The sequence below is a fragment of the Orycteropus afer genome, unplaced genomic scaffold (assembly GCF_000298275.1).
Source record: "Orycteropus afer afer isolate SDZICR_OR568_19922 unplaced genomic scaffold, OryAfe1.0 scaffold00036, whole genome shotgun sequence".
NCBI classification, from domain to species: domain Eukaryota; kingdom Metazoa; phylum Chordata; class Mammalia; order Tubulidentata; family Orycteropodidae; genus Orycteropus; species Orycteropus afer.
The window spans coordinates 2538665-2559222 of record NW_006921623.1 but is presented as its reverse complement, the minus strand read 5'-3'; the positions used below and the strand labels follow the sequence as shown (position 1 = coordinate 2559222).

At 40.5% G+C, this 20558-nt stretch overlaps 1 protein-coding gene across 1 annotated transcript in view; it reads right to left on the bottom strand.

Annotated features, from left to right (window-relative positions):
• DDX6 (DEAD-box helicase 6) overlaps positions 1–10423 on the bottom strand; it is a 34261-nt gene extending 23838 nt beyond the window's left edge. The window contains exons 1-3 of the mRNA XM_007936455.2: positions 10224–10423; positions 5088–5151; positions 3848–3952 (exon numbers count right to left, since the gene is read on the bottom strand). Coding sequence (XP_007934646.1) covers positions 3848–3952; positions 5088–5151; positions 10224–10423 — 369 coding nt within the window. The remainder of the gene's footprint in view (positions 1–3847; positions 3953–5087; positions 5152–10223) is intronic.
• Positions 10424–20558: the final 10135 nt, after the last annotated feature.

Sequence of the window (20558 nt, the reverse complement as noted above, 5' to 3'; positions counted from 1 at the left end):
TGGGTTCAAATCTCTGACCCTCTGATTAGCAGCCAAGCACTTAACTGTTACACCACCAGGGCTCCTTATACTGGATACTTATATGAATTATCTAACTTAATCTTCACAACAACCCTAGATAATATACTACTTCAATTTTATAGGTGAAGAAACTGAGGCTTAGATAGTTATCCCAAATAATTAATTTAGAAAGGAGCAGAGCTGGCATTCAATGAAGGCTGACTTCAGTTAATGTTCTTAATACTTCCCCAGATCAAGTCCACCTGTAGATATACATTACCTCACGTGTTCTAAGTACAGTTCTGTTGGTATAGTAGTTAAGGCATTTGGCTGCTAACCAAAAGTCTGGTGGTTCAAACCCACCAGCTACTTCACAGAAGAAAGAAGAGGCAGACTGCTTCCATAAAGATTTACAGCCTAGGAAACCCAAACAGGGGTGGCTATGAGTCAGAATCCATTCGACGGCAGTGAGTTTATGTGATAATGGATGGCCTTATCTTGATGTTCTTTCCAGTCAAAATAAACTTCTTTTGATTGGTCAACAAAGCACATTCTCATTTTCAGTCAATGAAATTGTATTCTCTGGTTGGAAGGAACATGGATCACTTCTTCCAGGTTATTCCATCTTCCCATTATCACTACATAGTATCTTTGCAATTTCAACTGAAAATGTGTTCATCACGCTACGCTGACATTTCATGTACAATTAGCCATACTTTCCACCAGACTGTGAAGGCAAGAACCTTATCTGTCTCGTTCATTATGGTATTGCCCCTGCCTAACACTAAGTCACTCAATACATGTTTGTGCAATGAAAAAATGCTCAGTGGTGTCACAGCCTAGCTTGAACAATTTTATAATCATAAATGAAGACAAACGAACAGAGCTTACAAACTTGCACATGTACAACGCATGTTTAGGGATACATGTATATATATGTTTGTGCTTTTTCTCGTTTTTTCCACTAAAAGTCCAAGTAGAAAAGAGCATACCTAGTGCCCAGATCTTGGTGTCTAATAAAACCAAAACCAAACCCACAGCTGTCGAGTCCTATTCAAAGTGACCCTACAGGACAAAGCAGATCTGTCCCCTGGGTTTCTAAGGCAGTAATCTTTATAGAAGTAGACTGTCACATCCTTAACACTACCCCCCATAATAGGACTCAGGGCTCCTTGGAGAAATGGCTGATTCCAAAGTAGGGGCAGTATGTACAAGATAAGCCTGGCATCATGTTATGCCAGAAAATAAGGAAGTGCTCAAGAAAAATGAAGAAGACATGCCAAGGAGCTCTCACTGTTGGCCAAATATGAAATAACATGAACATAAAAATACCATTCAAAACAAGTAGGAATTCAAGAGTCATACTGATGATAGATATATAAGGAGGGGAATAAGTTAAGGCTCTTCATCATAAGGCCAACCATGGAAGGAGCACTAAAGCTGGGAATTCATTATTTTGTAAATATCACAGTAAAGATCAGATCAAGGAAGAATAATCAATGGATAACAGTACTAGTCACAAAGCTAAAAGGTAGATACAACCCAAATGTCCATCCAGGGATGCATGGATATACAAAATGTGGTATACATATATACAATGGAATTATTCAGCAACAAAAGAACGAAATACTGATACATGCTACAATGTGAATGAATCTTGAAAACATTATGCCAAGTAAAAGCAGCCAGACACAAAAGGTCATATAGTATATTTCATTTACATGAAATATTCAGACAGCTAAATTCATAGAGACACAAAGCAGATTGGTGGCTGCCATAAACTAGGAGGAGTAAGGAATACGTAATAGGAACTGCTTAATAAGTATATGGTTTTCTTTAGGAGTGATGACATTTTTGGAACAAGGTAGAGACAGGGATTGTCAATGTACTAAATGACATTAATTGCTCATTTTTTAATGGTTAATTTTATGTTATGTAAATTTCACCTCAATTTTTTAAAATTAAGAACACTTTCAACAGATGCCAAAACTAGGGAGAAATTACAATGATGAATAGGATATTTGCATGATCTTATAAAGTGTCCCCATAATTTTCAAGGGAAAGAAAAAAGTACTTAACACAGTAGAAAAATCAGACAAAACCTTAACTGGGTATGCTAGTCTGACAGAGCCTGGGGAGACCACTGAGACTACAACCCCTAGCTATCTTTCAGGTCTGGAATTGAACTCACTCCTGTGGCTTCCAGCCAAATAACAGACAGGGATATGGGCTGAATATTACATCAGGTAGATACACTACTTGGAGTGATCAATCATGGGAGAACAGAAGGGCAGTGTATGCACAGGGAGACAGCTTAGGGGGTGGGAGTGCATGGGAGGGAAAGACACAGGGAAGAGGTACCTATGGGGAGGAAGTGAGAAGAGAGCTGTTACACTGTGTGGAATTTCAGCCAACGTCATGAGACAGTATGTGTATGAACTGCTGCATGGAAGATGAATTTGCTCTGTAAACTCTCATTCAAATCACAATAAAAATTAAAGGAAAAAAAAAAAAAAACACCTTGTCTGGGTAATCAAAAGTAACATCATCAGTGAGAAAGAGACAGATACTGTCTGTGTATGCCTCCAAATGTGATATTCTGGGAAGGCCACAACATGACTCCTACAGTATGCCACCTGAGAATGCCTAACTTGTATCCAATTACAGGATATGTCAGATAAACCCAAAGTGAGAAATGTTTTGTTTAAAAGGGAGTTGACAGAAAAAATAGGGAACTGATAAGGGTGATGGTTGAACATGACGATGAACAGGACTTAATGTCACTAAACTGTGGACGTAAGGAATGCTGAAACAGCAAGTGTTTTACTACATATACATTCATCACAACAAAAAAAGAGGCCTGTATTTTTAAAATGTCAATGTCATAAAAGACAAAAATAAGACTAAGAAAATGTTTACAATTAAAAGAAGTTAAAGACATTCTGATCAAAATTCTACAGAAGAATCCTGATCAAAAAGGGGGAAATGCAGAACAGAATTTCAAATTTTCATGAACTCTAGACTTCCTGGAACCTCGAAGGTTGGATGAACACCTGAAACTATTGCCCTGAGATAATTTTTACATTTTAAACCAAAAATATCTCCTGAAGTCTTCTTAAAGCCAAACAACAGGTTAGCTTAAATAGTAAAAAATGTCTGCCTTGAGCATTATGCTCTTTAAGAATTATCCATATGGGATCAAATTGATAATAGCAACTTGAAAGATTACATAGGAACCTTAGGGGGCAGTGAATTTATGCTAATGGGGAAGAATAACTCAGAAAACAAGGGTGAGAATGGTTAAATGCCTTGAAGAATATAATCTATGTCACTAAATGGTAGATGCAGAAATTGTCCAACCATTATATATTTTGCTGTGTATATTCTTAACAACAACAAAAAGTTGTTAAGACCTAACAACTAAATACAATGCCTAATCCTAGACTGGATCCTGTATAGAAGAAGAGAAAAACAAATGCTATAAAGGATATTTTAGAGTCAACTGAATATGGGAATATAATTGATGAGATAGAACTATTATATCAATGCTGAAGTGACTAAAATGATAATGATATTGTGGTAAAATAACATTTCTACTCTTAGAAAACACACATGGAAATATTTAGAGGTAAAGGGCCATTATTTTATAATTTACCCTTAAAAGGTTTAGAACAAAAGTAAATGCATGTCTGTGTGTGTACTGAGCATGTACAGGGGATAGAAACAAAGAAAAAGGGAAAATATATTGGTTCTCTGTACCATGCTCACAGATCAAAGAGAGAAGTATGTAATGCTTGACTTATAATACATAATAACTTCTAATACAGGATGAAAGGGGTAAACATACCTGAATAGGAGATGGTTTTTCCCAGCCCATTTCAAAAATTCCCATCAGTAACTCCCGTTTCAAACAGTAATCTTCAAACTCATTTCCTTTTGTGGAGGTCACATCCTAGCCAAACAAATAAACGAGAAAAATAGAATAAAGTACAACTGTGTTCCTTTGGTAGTTAACATGCTTAAGAAATTTGTCTGAGAAGCTAATTCTTTATCTTCTCCATCTTAAATATAAAATATAAGCAAATCACTTCTCAGTCTTGATCTGTATTTCAACTATTCCTGGAGAACAACTACTCTCCCCTCAATACACACAAGCCATTTAAAAACTATGTCTTGGAGAAATGCCATCCTCTGGTCACATTCTTCTAAGGAATGATAGAATACTGTTATTTCTATTCATTCAAGTATCGTGCTACAAATTGCAAGTCATAAGACATAAAATCAAATCTTGGTTCCACCACTCATTAACTACTAACATGCCTGGCTAAGTCAAGGTATCTCAAGTTCAGCACTCTTGGCATTCTGGGCCAGAAAATTCTTTGTTGTAGGATGGTGTGCTATAGCATCTCCCTAGTTGTGAAAACCAAAAAATGTCTCTCAGACATTGCTATATGTCTGCTGGGAAGCAAAATCAGCCCTGGCAGAGAACCTTGGCCTACGTGAACTAACATCTTTAACTTTCCCTCATCCACAAAATGGAGATAAAATCTAGCCTGTTATCTTGTAGGGTTGTTGGCAACAAAAGAGAATTCTGAGAAAATGCCTTAAAAACCATTACAAGCATTCCATAAATTAAGATGGTAAAATGTACATATGTATAAATACATATCACATACTTTATATACATATACTACAATTACGTCAATAAGCAAGTAAGTATTTGAAAAACAAAACAAAACTCACTGCCATCAAGTCATTTCTGACTCATAGCGACCCCCATCGGGTCTCCAAGGCTATAAATCTTTACAGAAGTAGATCGCCCTGTCTTCCTTCCACAGAGTGGCAGGTGGGTTTGAACTGCTGACCTTCTGGTTAGCAGTCAAGTGCCTTATCCACTATGCCACCAGAGCTCCTCAAGTATTTCAAAGAACGCTGGACATCTTTGGCCTTTCAGTAATATGGTCTATACCATTTCAATAATTTCAACCTACTTTAAGGGTAAACACACAGTGTTTATTGTTACTGTAACTACTTCACTTCTGGAGTTTCTACAACATTTTTCCATTTGAATTTTATTACCACCTTACCGAAGTTTTGATTCTTAGATCCTTTGGAGGGAGTTTTAAAGTCTTTTTCCAGTCATCACCAGGTCTACAAAGAATACAGTAAAATTGAAGTTTCAGAATTCAAAGCATCAATATTCTAATTATACAAACAATATTCCATTCCATAAAATTAAATCCTCAATTTAATATATTGCCATTTACTTAAGAACAGAGTTAACAAGAGAGTCAAACAACTTTAGAAAAAGCACTCTTCTTATAAGAAATAACAATCCAGAGAGGATCAAAAATCTAGGAGTAATGTATCCATTTGCTTAAGATAAGTAGTGTAGTATAGTGCAGCTGCTACAACTAGCAACTCACATGTTTTGACTGACATAGTGTATGGATGTGTTAATTTAAATTAGTTGCCAACAAGATAAGTGAAATGATTTCATGTAAAAATCTAGATTCTAGCTTCTCTTGAAAACTGGATGCTTTAGCAATACTGGTTCCAAATTCTTACACTGGCAAAAAAAAACAAAAACAAATTCCTTGCCATCCAGTTGGTTCAGACTCATAGTGACCCCTTGTTGGGTTTCTGAGGCAGTATCTCTATGGAAGTAGACTGCCCAATCTTCCTTCCGAGGAGTGGCTGGCGAGTCTTAACTGCCAGCCTTCTGGTTAGCAGTCAAATGCCTTAGGAACTATGCCACTAGAGCTCGCTTAACCACTGTGCACCAGGGCTTCTCGAGTACTTTCTAATTTGACACAGTTCCCTGTGGGCATCTGAGTTTATTAACTTTTGGTGGCTAGTTAAAACCAAGAGCTCTAGAATTTCAGACCTGAGTTTAAGTCTTAATTCTCCTAGTTCTGCAACTCTGCACCACTTAACTTTTCTAAGCCTCTTTTCTCTCATATCCAAAATGGGTTGTTAAGAATTACAAACAATAATTTGTATGAAAGGCACTCTGGCGGCACAGTGCCTAAGGCGTCTGACTGCTAACCAGAAGGTTGGTGGTTCAAATACACCAGCTGTTCCACAGAAGAGGAGGCAATCTACTTCCATAAAGATTTACTGCCTTGGAAACCCAATAGGGATCTCTATGAGTCAGAACTGACTCAATGGCAGTGGGTTTGTTTTTTAATTTATACAAAGCACTCAGCACAGTGCCTGGCAAAATAAGAACTCAATATTTGCTGTTAATGAACATCCTTAATCTTTCTACTGAGGATTGAAACCATGAAAAAGAAAAAAAAGAAAAATATAAATAAATACAAATTTTCCTTTTGATCAGGTAAAAATCTCAAGTAATAAAATTAACACCCAAAGCATCTAATGAAAAACTGTTGGCAAATGTTTGCAAACAATAGTGCTTTCAACCATGCTGTCATTACAGTAATGTTTTTGCTGATTTCATTATAGCTATTCTTATATAATCAGGGCCCCTAAAACATCTTAAGTTCTGATTTAGAGATAAGCACTTATTTTACTTAAAACTGTTGTTGTTGTTATGTGCCGTCAAGTCGGCCCCAAGTCGGCCCCGACTCATAGCGACCCCTCCTTGGGTTTCCGAGGCAGTATCACTGCGGAAGTAGGATTGCCCAACCTTCCTTCCAGAGCTCCTAGGTCCTACATAATCCAAGTTAGTTTAACACAGATAAATACTAAGTCCAAGGATACTAAAGCCTTTAACCACCAAGTCCAAGGCTACTAAAACCTTTCACCTTGTTCATTAACATCAAAAGTTTCTAGGCACAAATATTAGTTCACCATAATGGACTTTCCACTTGATCAAATTCAAGAAGTAGTAAATAAAAATGGAAAAGGTATTAAAGCAAAATCTGTCCACAAGGGATTTATAAGGTCATAACAAAACAAAAAATTACTATTTAAAGTGATAGAAGTTAAGCATTAGAAGAGTTCTGAAACAGTTGCGAGGAGCTTTGGTGGCGTAGCGCCTAAGCCACTTGACTGATAATCAGAAGGCTGGCAGTTCAAACCCACCAGCTACTTCTTGGAAGGATGATTGGGCAATCTACTTCCGTAGAGATGCTGCCTCAAAAACCAAAGGAGGAGTCACTATGAGTCAGATCTGACTCAATGGCAGTGAGTTTGGGTATTTTTTTTGGTTTGAGATAGTTGTGAAGAAAATGATACTTGAAATGGAGAAGCAACAGAACTGAAAAGAAACCATTAACCCTTAGAAAAAGAAAACAAACTGTTGTCCCAAATCAAAATTGTTTAAACAGAAAATACTGTGCTAGTATGAAATAAACACAGCTTTATGAATCTATCTTTAATTAAGAAGTCTAAGTTTTGCTAGCTTTTCATATTTTATCAAGAACTACAACTTGAAAAATATTCTTGATTTCCGTATTTTAATTATTCACCTCGAACGTAACAGAATATTCAATAATGCCAATTTTCCCAGTGACCAAATCAATTTACCTAAGAATTTATTCTTGTAAGTCACTAGAGAACTATACAGCAGTAACCATCTACTTGACACCCTGATAGCTTATGAGGGCTAATTTCTTTAGGAAGTGCTTCTCAAGCATGGGAGGGATCTAGGTTGTAATAAACTATACAGCTTGTTCAGTGAACCAAAGTTTCATCATCTCAGGAAGATTTCTAAAAACTAAATCAACTAACATGGCTGGATGCTTAACAAAAACCAAACCTCAAGTAGGATTAAAAAGTCTTAGATGCTGCCATGACAAGAACAGATATATGCACACCCATGTTCATCGCAGAACTATTTACAATAGCCAAAAGATGGAAACAACCTAAGTGTCCATCAACTGAGGAATGGATAACCAAACTATGGTATATACACACAATGGAATACTATGCAACCCTAAAGAATAATGTAGAATCTGCAAAACACTGCATAACGTGGATGAACTTGGAGGACATTATGCTGAGTGAAATAAGTTAATCACAAAAGGACAAATATTGTATTAGTCTGTTACTGTAAAAGTTAAGGAGAGGTTTATCTTAGAAGGAAATTTTCTTTGTTGGTTATCAGGGGTGGAAGAGGAGGGGAGGGAAGGCTGTTAGATAGATAGAGGTAAGTATTGATTTGGGTGAAGAGAAGGGCAATGTACCAAATGTGAGTGATCAATATGGCAGCATTGAGGATGAGAAAGACATAAAGAGGTACATGGGAGGTACAGACAACAAATATGAACCCTTTTGCACATACAGTACTGCGTTGTCAGTGAAGGCAAACATGGGTATATGGGTGGGTATATGGGTGGATAGATGGGTGGACAGGCTAAACGATTAGGTATGTCTATGAAATGCAGAGTGCATCCAAGAACATGTATAGGGTTGGCAGATAATGGTCCTATAAGTTTATGTGAATGATCAGAATTCCCAGGTGTATAGTAGAGCTGACAAGGGGCAAGGTTGTGGTCACTGCTTGGTCACAGCCAGCTACCCAGAGGGACTGAGTAGTGGAACCTGAGGGCTTGGGACCATAGTCGCAGGGGACATCAAGCTCAAATGCCATAACATACTATACAAGACATTGTTCCACCTCCTACTTTGGCGAGTAGCGATTGGGATCTTAAAAGCTAGCAAGCTGCCATCTAGATGCAACAATGGGTCTCTCCTCATCCAGAGCAAAGAAGAATGAAAAAAACCAAAAAGTCATGGAAACAATTAATCCTAGCGACAGGTACACCATCCAATGTGCAGCCTATACAACTATGAGACCAGAAGAACTAGATGGTGCCCGGCTATCACTGTCATCCACTTGGAAGGGGATCTATGTAGGAGATCCTTCATTGAGAGGGAGAACAATGTGGAACAAAACTCAAAATCATTTGGAGGAAAAAAAAAAAAGGTGGGGACCAAGTTTGCTAGTCCGATAGAGCCTGGTGGAGCCACTGAGACTATGGCCCCTAGCTGCCCTTCAGGTCTGGAATTGAACCCACACCTGTGGTTTCCAGCCAAACAAAATACAGGCATATGAGTTGAACATTTACCTCAAGTAGATACACTCCTTGGAGAGAACAATCATGGGAGAAAGAAGGGCTGCTTATGCACAGGGAGACAGCTCAGGGGGCAGGAGTGTATGGAGGGATGGACACTAGGAAGAGGTAACTATGGGGAGGAAGTGGGAGGGGAGTTGTTGCATTGTGATAAACTGTGGTCAGTGACATGAGACAAAGTATATGTGAACTGCATTTTTAGAGTAGCAGTTACCATTCAATAATTTACTATATGCACTGAAACATGACAAACAGCCTACAAACTTTCAGCTTTAGAAGTATCCTGTAGTAAGAGAAGGCTCTTCTTTTACGAGTCAACTAAGGGGTTGAGACTATTCAGAAATGGGCATTACCAAGAGTTCAAAATCCTGAGTTCCTATGATTTAACAGGTTCTTGTTTTGTGTGTATGAAAAAGAAAGAAATTTTTTGAAAAGCAGAAAAGCTATGGGAGAACAGAAGGTTAATATTTGCACAGGGAGATAGCTCAGGGGATAGGAATGCATAGGAAAGAAGGATACAGGAAATAGGTAACTACAGGGAGGAAGTGGGAAGAAAGCTGTTACACTGCGTGGAATTGCAGTCAATGTCATGAAACAAATGTACGGAAAAGCAATTTGTATACTTTCATCCAAATCACAATAAAAAGTTTTTTGAAAAAGTAGAAAAGCAAAGTTCTGTAAACCACAAAACAAGTTAGGGATAAATTTTCTGAGTGAATATGCTTAGAGTTCAGAAAGCTGGGCAAGTGTGACTCTATAAATTCAGAACTTGAAACTGGTTTTAACTCATGCTTAATAAAGTAAGTAAGGTGCTCTTAGAACACTAGAGACAACTATCTTGGCAAAAAGAAAATGAATCTTATTATTTAACTCATATATAACAAACTCAGCTAATAATGTCTACATGTGGATAATTATGAATGTTTAAAAAAATAAAAATGTTTAAAAAAATAATCTATACAAAATTGATACATACCATCTGTGGCTGTGTTTATTGCTTAATAAACTTTAATCAACTATGGTAGAAATACAGTCTGTGCTACCACAAATACCTACTAGGCGTAAAACATGTTCTCCATTTGCAATCAAATAGTTCAATTAGGTATACATACAGTAGTGAACAATAAAGCAACAAAAAGAAAACTCTAGTTTCTCAAGTGTATTTATTCTAACACTTACTTAATAGTGGTGGTCATACTCTGTGCTTGCTGTTGAGTGCCATTATTGATTGTGTTGGTGTTTTTCAGCTGGTTCATCTGTTGCTGTGTCTGTGTTCCCCCTCCTCCGGGGCCACCGCTGGGTTTCACAGGGCCCCTCAGCTGACCATTTTGACTGGATAGACCCATTATAACAGGGTTCTCTGTTCTGGCCGTGCTCATGCTGTGTTAACTGTAAAGATGTCTCTTTCAAACTTCAAAACTTTGAAAGTCAGTAGAGAAACTGTAATAACAGTTTATTAGGCTCTCCAAAACGAAGAGATAAATATAAGTCTTGCTCAATATATGAGTCCTTTATTGCAATGCAGGCAAGCACCTGTAAAGTCTCTGAACGGTAAGCAGCAGTAACTTGCTCTCATGCACCGAGAATCAACTTTTTATTTTTTAAAAGCTGTCTATCAAGGTTGAGTTATTTCTGAATTCACTCACTTCAGTCTGAAAGAAATACAAAAAAATTAAATTAGCAAACACAAAGTTTTTTTTAAAAGTCTGTTTTCCTTTTAAAGAACTCCTTTAAAGAGTAACTTTAAAAGAACTCCTCTCTTTTAAAATAAGAATACTATTTATACTTAGACCAAATGACAAAATTAGAAAATACACAAAGCTGAACTGCCTTAAAACCAAACAAACAGATCAATCTCAAACATCTTAACCAAAAATTGTCTGTTCAAAGCAACTGGAGAGATGGTCAGAAAGACACTGTAACTAAATTAGCATTAACTGTCAAATGACAATCTCTTCCCTTCACTTTCCTCCCTAATGAATTCTTTAAAAGTTTCAGCCACCTCTAAAAATCAGTGATACTTAATTTCATTACAACTCAGTGAAGTATCACATAATTTACTTAATATAAATCTACATACAAACAGAGCAACACAATTTTTTTTCTGACAGCAACTCACCAGTCCTAGAAGAGTTAAGCAAGTTTCTGACTTGAACTTCATACTTAAAAAAAAAAAACTGCCCTTATGAATTTCAACAATATAAGTTAAACTTTATGGAGAAAAATGTATGTTCCTTTTTCCCGTTACAAGTTTTTGCCCCTTACAACGACTGAAGCAATCGAAGGATATGGACTTATCTACATGCCAAAGCTTTTGCTTGAAAAAAAGCCAAGAAAATCTTTAGCTACTTTTAGTAAAATCTGAGTACTAAAAAACTATTAGCTACATTTCAATATAAAATTTTTTCAAAAAGTTATGTCCTGATTTAAATAGCACTGTTGTTCAAAACGAAAAAGCAAAGAAAATTTCCTGGGTAAAAAATTAATTATCTGTGAAAGGCTAATAAGCACACTAGACACTTTAATAAACTCTTCCAAGAAACCCACAACACTAAACCAAGCTAGTATTTGTTTTAAACAATAGTCAATCAATTAAAAAACTTAGTAAATAAAAGCTTAATTACAAAGCCCAAAAAACAAAGGCCTACTCTGCTTTAAGAAAAAACCTCCTTTATATTTACCAAAAATACATTAGCTTATGCTTATTATTTTTGCCATGCATCAGTTTCTCAAATTTAAAATTATAAATTGCACCTTTATTTAATTGTAAATCAGGTTGCTCAAAATCAAATCCTAATTATCACATACACCGAACTATACATTTTTAAGTTTCCCTACATCTGATTGACCACTTTAAGCAGACCATGTTGCTGTTGTTATGTGCCGTCGAGTCGGCCCCGACTCATAGCGACCCCTCCTTGGGTTTCCGAGGCAGTATCACTACGGAAGTAGGATTGCCCAACCTTCCTTCCGAGGAGTGGCTGGTGGGTTTGAACCGCCAGCCTTCTGGTTAGCAGTCAAGTGCTTTAGCCACTATGCTACCAGAGCTCCCAAGCAGACCATAGGTAACACCTAATTTCTGTTTGAAGGTAATAAATGGTTTCCTGAATTGACAGGTTTACATTATTAAGATCAACAGTATCACCAAGTTCACACAGGGAGACTTATTTGTCTGCAAGGTACTCGAAGAGGATGAAGAGGGCAACTTCTAAAGATCAAATGATATTATTACTATCCATCATGCATAATAGGACCTCATTTCTCCCTAGATCCAAAATGTGACTTTGTGATAACTGCTCTCCTCTTAAGTGTAATCTGTACTGCAGCGTTATGTCTGAGAAGGAAATAGTCCTTCTGCCCTTCTCAAATGAGATTTACAAATTATACATCTAGTTTCAAAATTTAGAAGGAAACAAACTATTTGGGAGGAGCCCCTGGTGGAGTTAATTACAACACTTTACAGGTTGTAGTTAGCAATTTTCAAGTTTCACACTCAAAACATTATCCTCACCTCCAATGAGATTTTGTTTGCAAATGCAGCAGTTTCTCAATGCTAGAACTGCAAGCAGGAGTTACAGACAGTTCTGGAGTTACAAACCTATACTTAGTTACTAATCAAGCCCCCTAAAGCCCATTATATTAAAAATTCGAGTACGTACAATGGTTCGTAATAACGGCGCTTCTTTCGAAGTCAAAATATTATTACTTTATTACGTTAACGATGTTTTAGTGTATCTGGAAGTGTTTCTTTAATGTTGTCATCCACAGTAAAGGTGTATTATATACTAACACAAATATTTGACTGTTAGATATGAACAGTATCTAACCCAACTTATACACAAATTCGACTTAAAGGCTTGTGAACGGAACTGTTTGTAATTGGGAACTGCAAATAGTTTTATTCCGAGAGGAAAAAACGAGACTGTGGAAGAGAAAAGGGAATTAGAGATATGTGAAAGAGATAAGCCAATGATTTGAACCCCGCTTTGTGAGGCAGTAATTTCTAGCCTATCTTCTCTCCGCACCCCCCACCCCGTTACACACTTCAAGTCTATAGCTTCCTCTGGCCATAAACACAAAACGGTTGGGGCTCTGCAATCTTATCTGCGCAACAAGAACCGGGAACCAGCTCCGCGGGTAGGAAACAATAGGGGCTCTCTCCAGAAGATCCCAGTGATGCCCCTAATTTAGCAAGTCCCTCATTTCCTGCATGACTCTGGGGACTCCACAAACACTCTTGTTATCGATCTAAAAGGCCCATCCCAATCAAGCAGCTGCTGGCCCTCTTCTCAACAGGGCCCTCAAACCTTGCACATCCATGCTGCCCCCTATAGGGCCACCTCGTACCCTATAACCTCCACCCCCACCCCCTAGTCTTTGCCTCCCTCTGGTCCCATATTCATCATCTTTCATGAAGCTCCTCTGAGTACTCAGTCCCGCTCTGTACGCGGACCCCGCCGCGCACAATCCTATTTTCGGCTCCTTTCAGACGCCCCCGCCCCACACAGCCGCCGGCTCGCTGGCCGCCTTCCTCCCTAGGGCCTGGGCCAAGCTTCAGGCCTCCGCCTCGGAGCGGCCCCCACGCGCAACCCGAGGCTTCCTACAACATCAGTAGCCCCTCGGACCTTGGCCCCACCACCTCACCCCACTCCCTGCGCCTCGGGCCCAAATCCTACCACCGAGGCCACTCCCGCTCGGCACCCTCGGTCCTTTATTGTTGACTCGAAGCTCCCAAAATGGCGGCGGCTCTTTCCTCCTTGGAAACCTCCGCCCGCCCCCACCCGGTCCCCTCGCTTCTGCCTACTCCCGCCCCCGTCCTGCTCTTGGGGCCGCTCTATTGAGCAACTAGCGCCGGCCTGCTCCCCGAGCCCGTCCAGCCCTACCTCCGCCGCTGCCCGCTCTCATGGAGCCGCTGAAGTCGCCGCCCGGGCTGAGCTAACTCGGCTCCTCTTCCCCCTCCCTCTCTTGCCCTCCCGCCCGCTGCCTCCCTCCCTCTTTCCCAGTCACTCCGCATGGCGGCGGCTGCGGCTCCTCCTCCACACAAGATGGCGAGAGAGCAGGCCGCTGCCGCTGCGCCCGCCGCGGCTCACGGCCTCTCCCGCTTTGCCGCAGGAGAAATGAGGCCCAGGGAGACTCCCTAAGAAGAAAATGGAGGACCGTTCTCTCACACTGACGGGGGTACCACCTGGTGCCTAGATTGAGAGGAAAGTTGAAGGGGTAAAACAGTTTCCTTTCTAAGAAGAAAGTAGTTCATTCTCCACCGCTGAGGAAAAATGTCTAGGGAAACATTAGGGAAGCGCCCACCCTGTCTTTGCCCCTCAGGAGTGAAAATCGCAGGTTGCGACCAGAGGAGGATCTGCTTATTCCTGACCAAGAACACGTTCCGAGATCGGCTTCTTCGAGCGGCGGCCCTGGGACGGGAGAGCTGACCTGACTTCTCCCGTAAGCGGGGGAGCTTGATGCTGGGCCAACGGAGCCGCGTCCGAGCCCGTCCAGGGCGCGCCTCCATCCAGGAACGCGCAGAGCGAATGTCCTGGAGGCGTCGGCGCGCGCCTGGGGTGGGGGCCGGAAGAGAGCCGGGAGGGCCAAGAAGTCGCGTCTGACGGGTGAGGGGCCAAGGAGCTACCCGGGAGAGCGCGAGGAGGGCTCTGCGCGGACGCGAGGATGGCATGGCAGAAAAAGCGCGACTTGAAGGGGTGGCTGGACCAGTGGGTCTAGGAGACAGCGCTGGGGACGCCGGGCTGGAACTAGGACAGCGACCCTGCCCACCAGGCCCCAAACGTCAGTCTGCAAGAAAGAGGGTGCGGAGGAGGTCAGACCTCCCCTAGAAAAGGGCGAAAGGTTCTGAGAAATCAGTATAAAGGAAGTAGTTTTCAGTAAGGAAATGAAGAACCAGAAGGACGCAGATGCGTTTCTCTTGCCTGACGCTCACTAGAAAGGCTAGGATGTATTTGTTCCCATAATTACTTTTCATATACACGACCCTACTCTCACCGCTTATCCTTAACAGAACTAACAGGAATGCGATCTTCTACCAGGTAAAACAAAAAATTTGGAGCTAGAAAGCTAACTAGGTCCAGGGAAAATATAAACCTGGATCTCACGCACCTGAGAGACTGAATACACAAAAGGACAGTAGCTAGACCACATATGACAGAACTCAGACCCACAACCTCTGCAGCAACAAGCTCAGCAGCAACCGGCCCCAGTCAGGACTTGGTCATGTACTGCCAGTTTCCCTATTGTTTTGCTTCGAACTCAGAACCAATCAGAGAAAGCCAAATATACTCCACCAAACCAATCATATAAGAAGCCCCGCTTCTGGTTAGCCCGCCTCCAGCTTCCCCAAGCCTGTAACATCCGATCAGAAAGTACCTGAAGTTTAACCTTAGTTTCACTGTAAAGCTGTCTATTCCACTGACTGACCTTTGCTTCTCTACCAAATCAAGTGATGGTGGTTGATGGTAGCAAGCTCTAAATAAATAGCCTGTTCCTGTTTGGTGCTTTCTGTTTATTTCCACACAGCCAATGGGAAGGCAGAAGTGTAAAAGATTATTCTTGAAGTTAAAAAGCTTCCCCTTAAGATTTTTTAAATTCTAAATTTGTAGCATGTCATCTTCCACACAGATTTTAAAACACTCACTCACTTAAGAGAATAGTCCTGCACCTTGTGCCCATCCTAGAGAGAGGATTGCTAAGTGGTTCCTTAATAAAATATTATATGTGTGAGGGCTTTTTTGCCTCAATATCTTTACCAGCAGTAGGAAAGTGAAGGGGAGGAGGCCATTTTCTAGTAAGATCTTTCTAAGCCACTCAAGTAATGGGACCAGGCAAAGGAGAAGAGTTTGAAATCACAAATAAATTGTTACCTTCCAAGGGTGTCTGGTTGAGATCATGACAGAAAGGAAGCAATGAAAGTAAGAATAGGAAGTAGCTGCCCCTTCTCCCCTAGGAATCCTTCTGGAGCTAAAACCTTTACAGAATCTGCATAATACTCTTATAAAATAGTCCGATACCATTGTTAGCTGCCCTTCAGTCAGCCCCTACTCATGGTGACTCCATACACAATGAAAGGAAATGTTGCTAATCCTGTGCTATCACCATGTTGCAGATTGGACCATCATGCTCCATAGGATTTTCGTTAGCTGATTTTCGGAAGTAGATTGCAATGCTTTTCTTCTTAGTCCTTCGTCATTCTGGAAGCTGCACTGAAACCTGCTCAGCATCAGCAGCACACAAGCCTCCACTGATAGGATGCCCATGAGATACACTGGCTGGAAACTGAACTTGGGTCTCCTGCATGGAAGGTGAGGATTTGTTGAATTCTACCTCTGAACCACCAATGCTCTCAAACCAGTTGCCTTCGAGTCAGCTCTGACTCTAGGAGACCCCATACCCCATGTGTGTCAGGGTAGAACTGTGCTCCATAGTGTTTTCAATGGCTGTTTTTTCAGAAGATCACCAGGACTTTCTTCCAAGATGCCTCTCTGGGTGGACACAAAACTTCAAAATTGATTAGTAGGCAAGTGCCTTAAGCTTTTGCACCAAGCAGGGACTCTCCAAGTCAGCCCTTTCCAGTTCTGGTGAGATAGTGTGGATGATGTAGAGTTAAGCTTTTGAACCCTTCGATCTAATCTTCTTCTGGGCTCAATTTTATGGTTGCTAGGTCCAATCCAAGAAGCTCTGGTAGCATAGTGCCTAAAGCATTTGACTGCTAACCAGAAGGCTGGTAGTCAAACCCATTAGCCACTCCTGAGAAGGAAGACTGGGCAAGCTACATCCATAGAGATACTGCCTTGGAAACCCAAGGAGGGGTCACTATGAGTCATAATCGATTCAACGGTAGTGAGCTTGGGTTTTTTTTTTTTTTTTTTTTTAAGATCCAATCCACAGGGGCTCTGATGGTGTAGTGGTTAAGGCATTTGGCTGCTAACCAAAAGGTCAGTAGTTCAAACTCACCAGCCACTCTGTAGAAGAAAGATGAGGCAGTTGGCTTCTGTAAAGATTTACAGCCTTAGAAACCCTATGGGGCAGTTGCCATGAATCGGAGGCAAATCGATGGCAGTGGATGAGTTGACACATAATATCCTTCTATTCATGGAGTATCACAACCAGCTAGCTCAGCTTACCAGATATCTTTCAACCTCATCAGATCTCAGCATTGTATGTGCTGGTCCTCATCCAGAGAATTCTAGCTATTCATTTTGTCTCATGTGTTCTCTTACTTATGAGCAATTTTAGCTTATTAATGTTAATGACTTATTCATTGCAAACACCTTTTTGCAACAACACAAATGGTGGCTATACAGTGGACCTCACCAGATGGAGTACACAGGAATCAGACTGACTACATCTATGGAAAGAGGTGATAGAGAAGTTCAATATCTTCAGCCAAAACAAGGCAAGGAGCTGATTGTGGAACAGACCATCAAATGCTAATATGCAAATTCACATTGAAGCTGAAGACAATTAAAAGAAGTCCACGAAAGCCAAAATATGACCTTGATTATATCTCTCCTGAATTTGGGGACTATCTAAAGAATAGATTTGATGCATTGAACACCAATGACCAAAAACTAGAGGAATTGTGAGATGACATCAAGAACATCATCCATGAAGAAAGCAAAAGGTCATTAAAAAGACAAGAAAGGAAGAAAAGACCAAAATGGATGTCAGAAGAGACTCTGAAAGTTGCCCTTGAATGGAGAGTAGCTGAAGCAAATGGAAGAAATGACAAGATAAAAGAGCTGAACAGAAGATTTCAAAGAGCAGCTCCAGAAGACAAAGTCAATTATTATAATGAAAAGTGCAAAGACCTGGAGTTAGAAAGCCAAAGGGAAGAACACACTTGGCATTTCTCAAATTGAAAAAACTAAAGAAAAAAATTAAGCCTCAAGTTGCAATATTGAGAGATTCTATGGGCAATGTTGGAGCTCTGGTGGCATAGTAGGAAGAAAAGACAAAAATGATTGGCAGTCAAAAAGCATTTCAGTGGCTAGCAGTTCAAACCCACCAGCCACTCCTAAGAAGGAAGGTTGGGCAATCTACTTCCATAGTGATACCACCTCCGAAACCCAAGGAGGGGTTGCTATGAGTCGGTTATGACTCTACAGAAGTGGGTTTGGATTTTTTGGGTTTATGGGCAGTATGTTGAATGATGCAAGAAACATCAAAAGAAGATGGAAGGAATACACAGAGTCACTGTACCAAAAAGAATTGGTTGATGTTCATACATTTCAGGAAGTGGCATATGATCAAGAACCAATGGTATTGAAGGAAAAAGTCAAAGTTGCACTGAAGGAATTGGTGAAAAACAAGGCTCCAGGAATTGATAGAATACCCATTGAGATGTTTCAACAAGCGGATGCTGCTGGAGACACTCACTCAGCTATGCCAAGAGATTTGGAAGACAGCTACCTGGCCAACTGACTGGAAGAGATCCATATTTGTACCCATTCCAAAGAGAGGTGATCCCACAGAATGTGAAAATTGTTGAACAATATCATTAATATCACACACAAGTAAAATCTTACTGAAGATAATTCAAAAATGGTCACAGCAGTATATTGAGAGAGTACTTCCAGAAAGGCAAGCTGGATTCAGAAGAGGACGTAGAACAAGGGATATCGTTGCTGGTATCAGTTGGATCTTGGCGGAAAGCAAAGCATACCAGAAAGATACTTACTTACATTTTATTGACTATGCAAAAGCATTCGATTGTGTGGATAATAACAAATTATGGATAACATTCTGAAGAATGGGAATTGCAGAACACTTACTTGTACTCATGAGAAATCTGTACATAGACCAGGAGGCCGTCATACAAACAGAACAAGGGGATACTGCATGATTTAAAATGAGGAAGGGAGTGCATCAGGGCTGTATCTTTTCACCATACTTATTCAATCTGCACGCTGAGCAAATAATCAGAGAAGCTGGACTATATGAAGAAGAACGTGGCATCAGGATTGGAGGAAGACTCATTAACAACCTGAAATACGCAGATGACACAACTTTCCTTGCTAAAACTGAGGATGACTTGAAGTACTTAGTGATGAAGATTGAAGACTACAGTCTGCAGTATAGATTACATCTCAATATAAAGAAAACAAAATTTCTCAGAAATGGACCAATAAGCAGCATCATGATAAATGGAGAAAAGATTGAAGTTGTCAAAGACTTCATATTACTTGGTTCTACAATCAACACCAATGGAAGCAGCAGTCAAGACATCAGACATGGTATTGCTCTGGGCAAATTGGCTGCAAAAGACCTCTTTAAAGTGCTGAAGAGCAAAGATGTCTCCTTGAAGACTAAGGTGTGCCTACCCCAAGCCATGATATTTTCAGTTGCCTCATATGCATGTGAGAGCTGGACAATGAATAAGGAAGACCAAAAAGGAATTGATGCTTTTGAGTTGTAGTATTGGGAAAGGATACTGGAAGTACCGTGGACTGGTAAAAGGACTAACAAATCTGTCCTGGAAAATGCAGCCAGAATGCTCCTTGGAAGCAAAAATGGCCAGACTTCATCTCACTTACCTTGGTCATGTTGTCAGAAGGGACCATTCTCTGGAGAAGAATATCATGCTTGGTGACGCAGAGGGTCAAGAGAAAAGGGGAAGGCCCTCAATAAGGTGTATTGACACATTGGCTGCAACGATGGGCTCAGGTATAGCAAGGATCATGAGGCTGGCACAGGACCAGGCAGAGTTTTGTTCTGTTGTACATAAGGTCGTTATGAGTCGGAGATGACTTGACGGCAACTAACAACAACAACAATGTTAAAATAATGTGTGACTGGGAAGATGTTGAAATCTGGAAACTAATTCCTTAGGTATAAATTTACTTTGGTCTCAAAAAACAAAAACAAAAACAAAACTCACTCTGCCGTGGAGTCAGATCCGACCCATAATGACCTTGGGTTTCCGAGGAGGTATCTCTACGGAAGTAGATTGCCCAGTCTTCCTTCTGAGCAGTAGCTGGTGGGTTTCAAACTGCTCAGGCCAAAAGAGAACTGATGCTGTCCCCATCTAAAATGCCATGGTTTCCTTGAGATGGTTTTGGGCAGTTGCTGACTGGTAACCTCGATAACAATTCTTGTTGGATTGCTGTAGTGTTGATATGAATAGCATGCCCTCATTGTATCCAGCACCCTGTGACAAGATTGTATTTCTCAATAATCTTCTCTGCAGGGGTAGCAACAGGAGCCTTAGCAATCATGAAAAAGCGCCCAGCCCAGGTTTGGTCAGCAGTTCAAACCCATCAGTTTCTCCACTGGAGAAAGATGAGACGGTCTGCTTCTGTAAAGATTTACAGCCTTGGGGGAGTTCCGGCAAGATGGCAGACTAGGCACAAGGACTGCACAGACGCTCTTCAACAAAGAAAAGGGAAACCAATTAACACAGACACAGAAGACAATCTTTTACCCCTGAGCCTTGAAGGGAAGGATACAAAAGTGGACTAAACCCCAACTAGCAGAAGAATTTGCGTGAAAATACCAAAAAAGAAGACA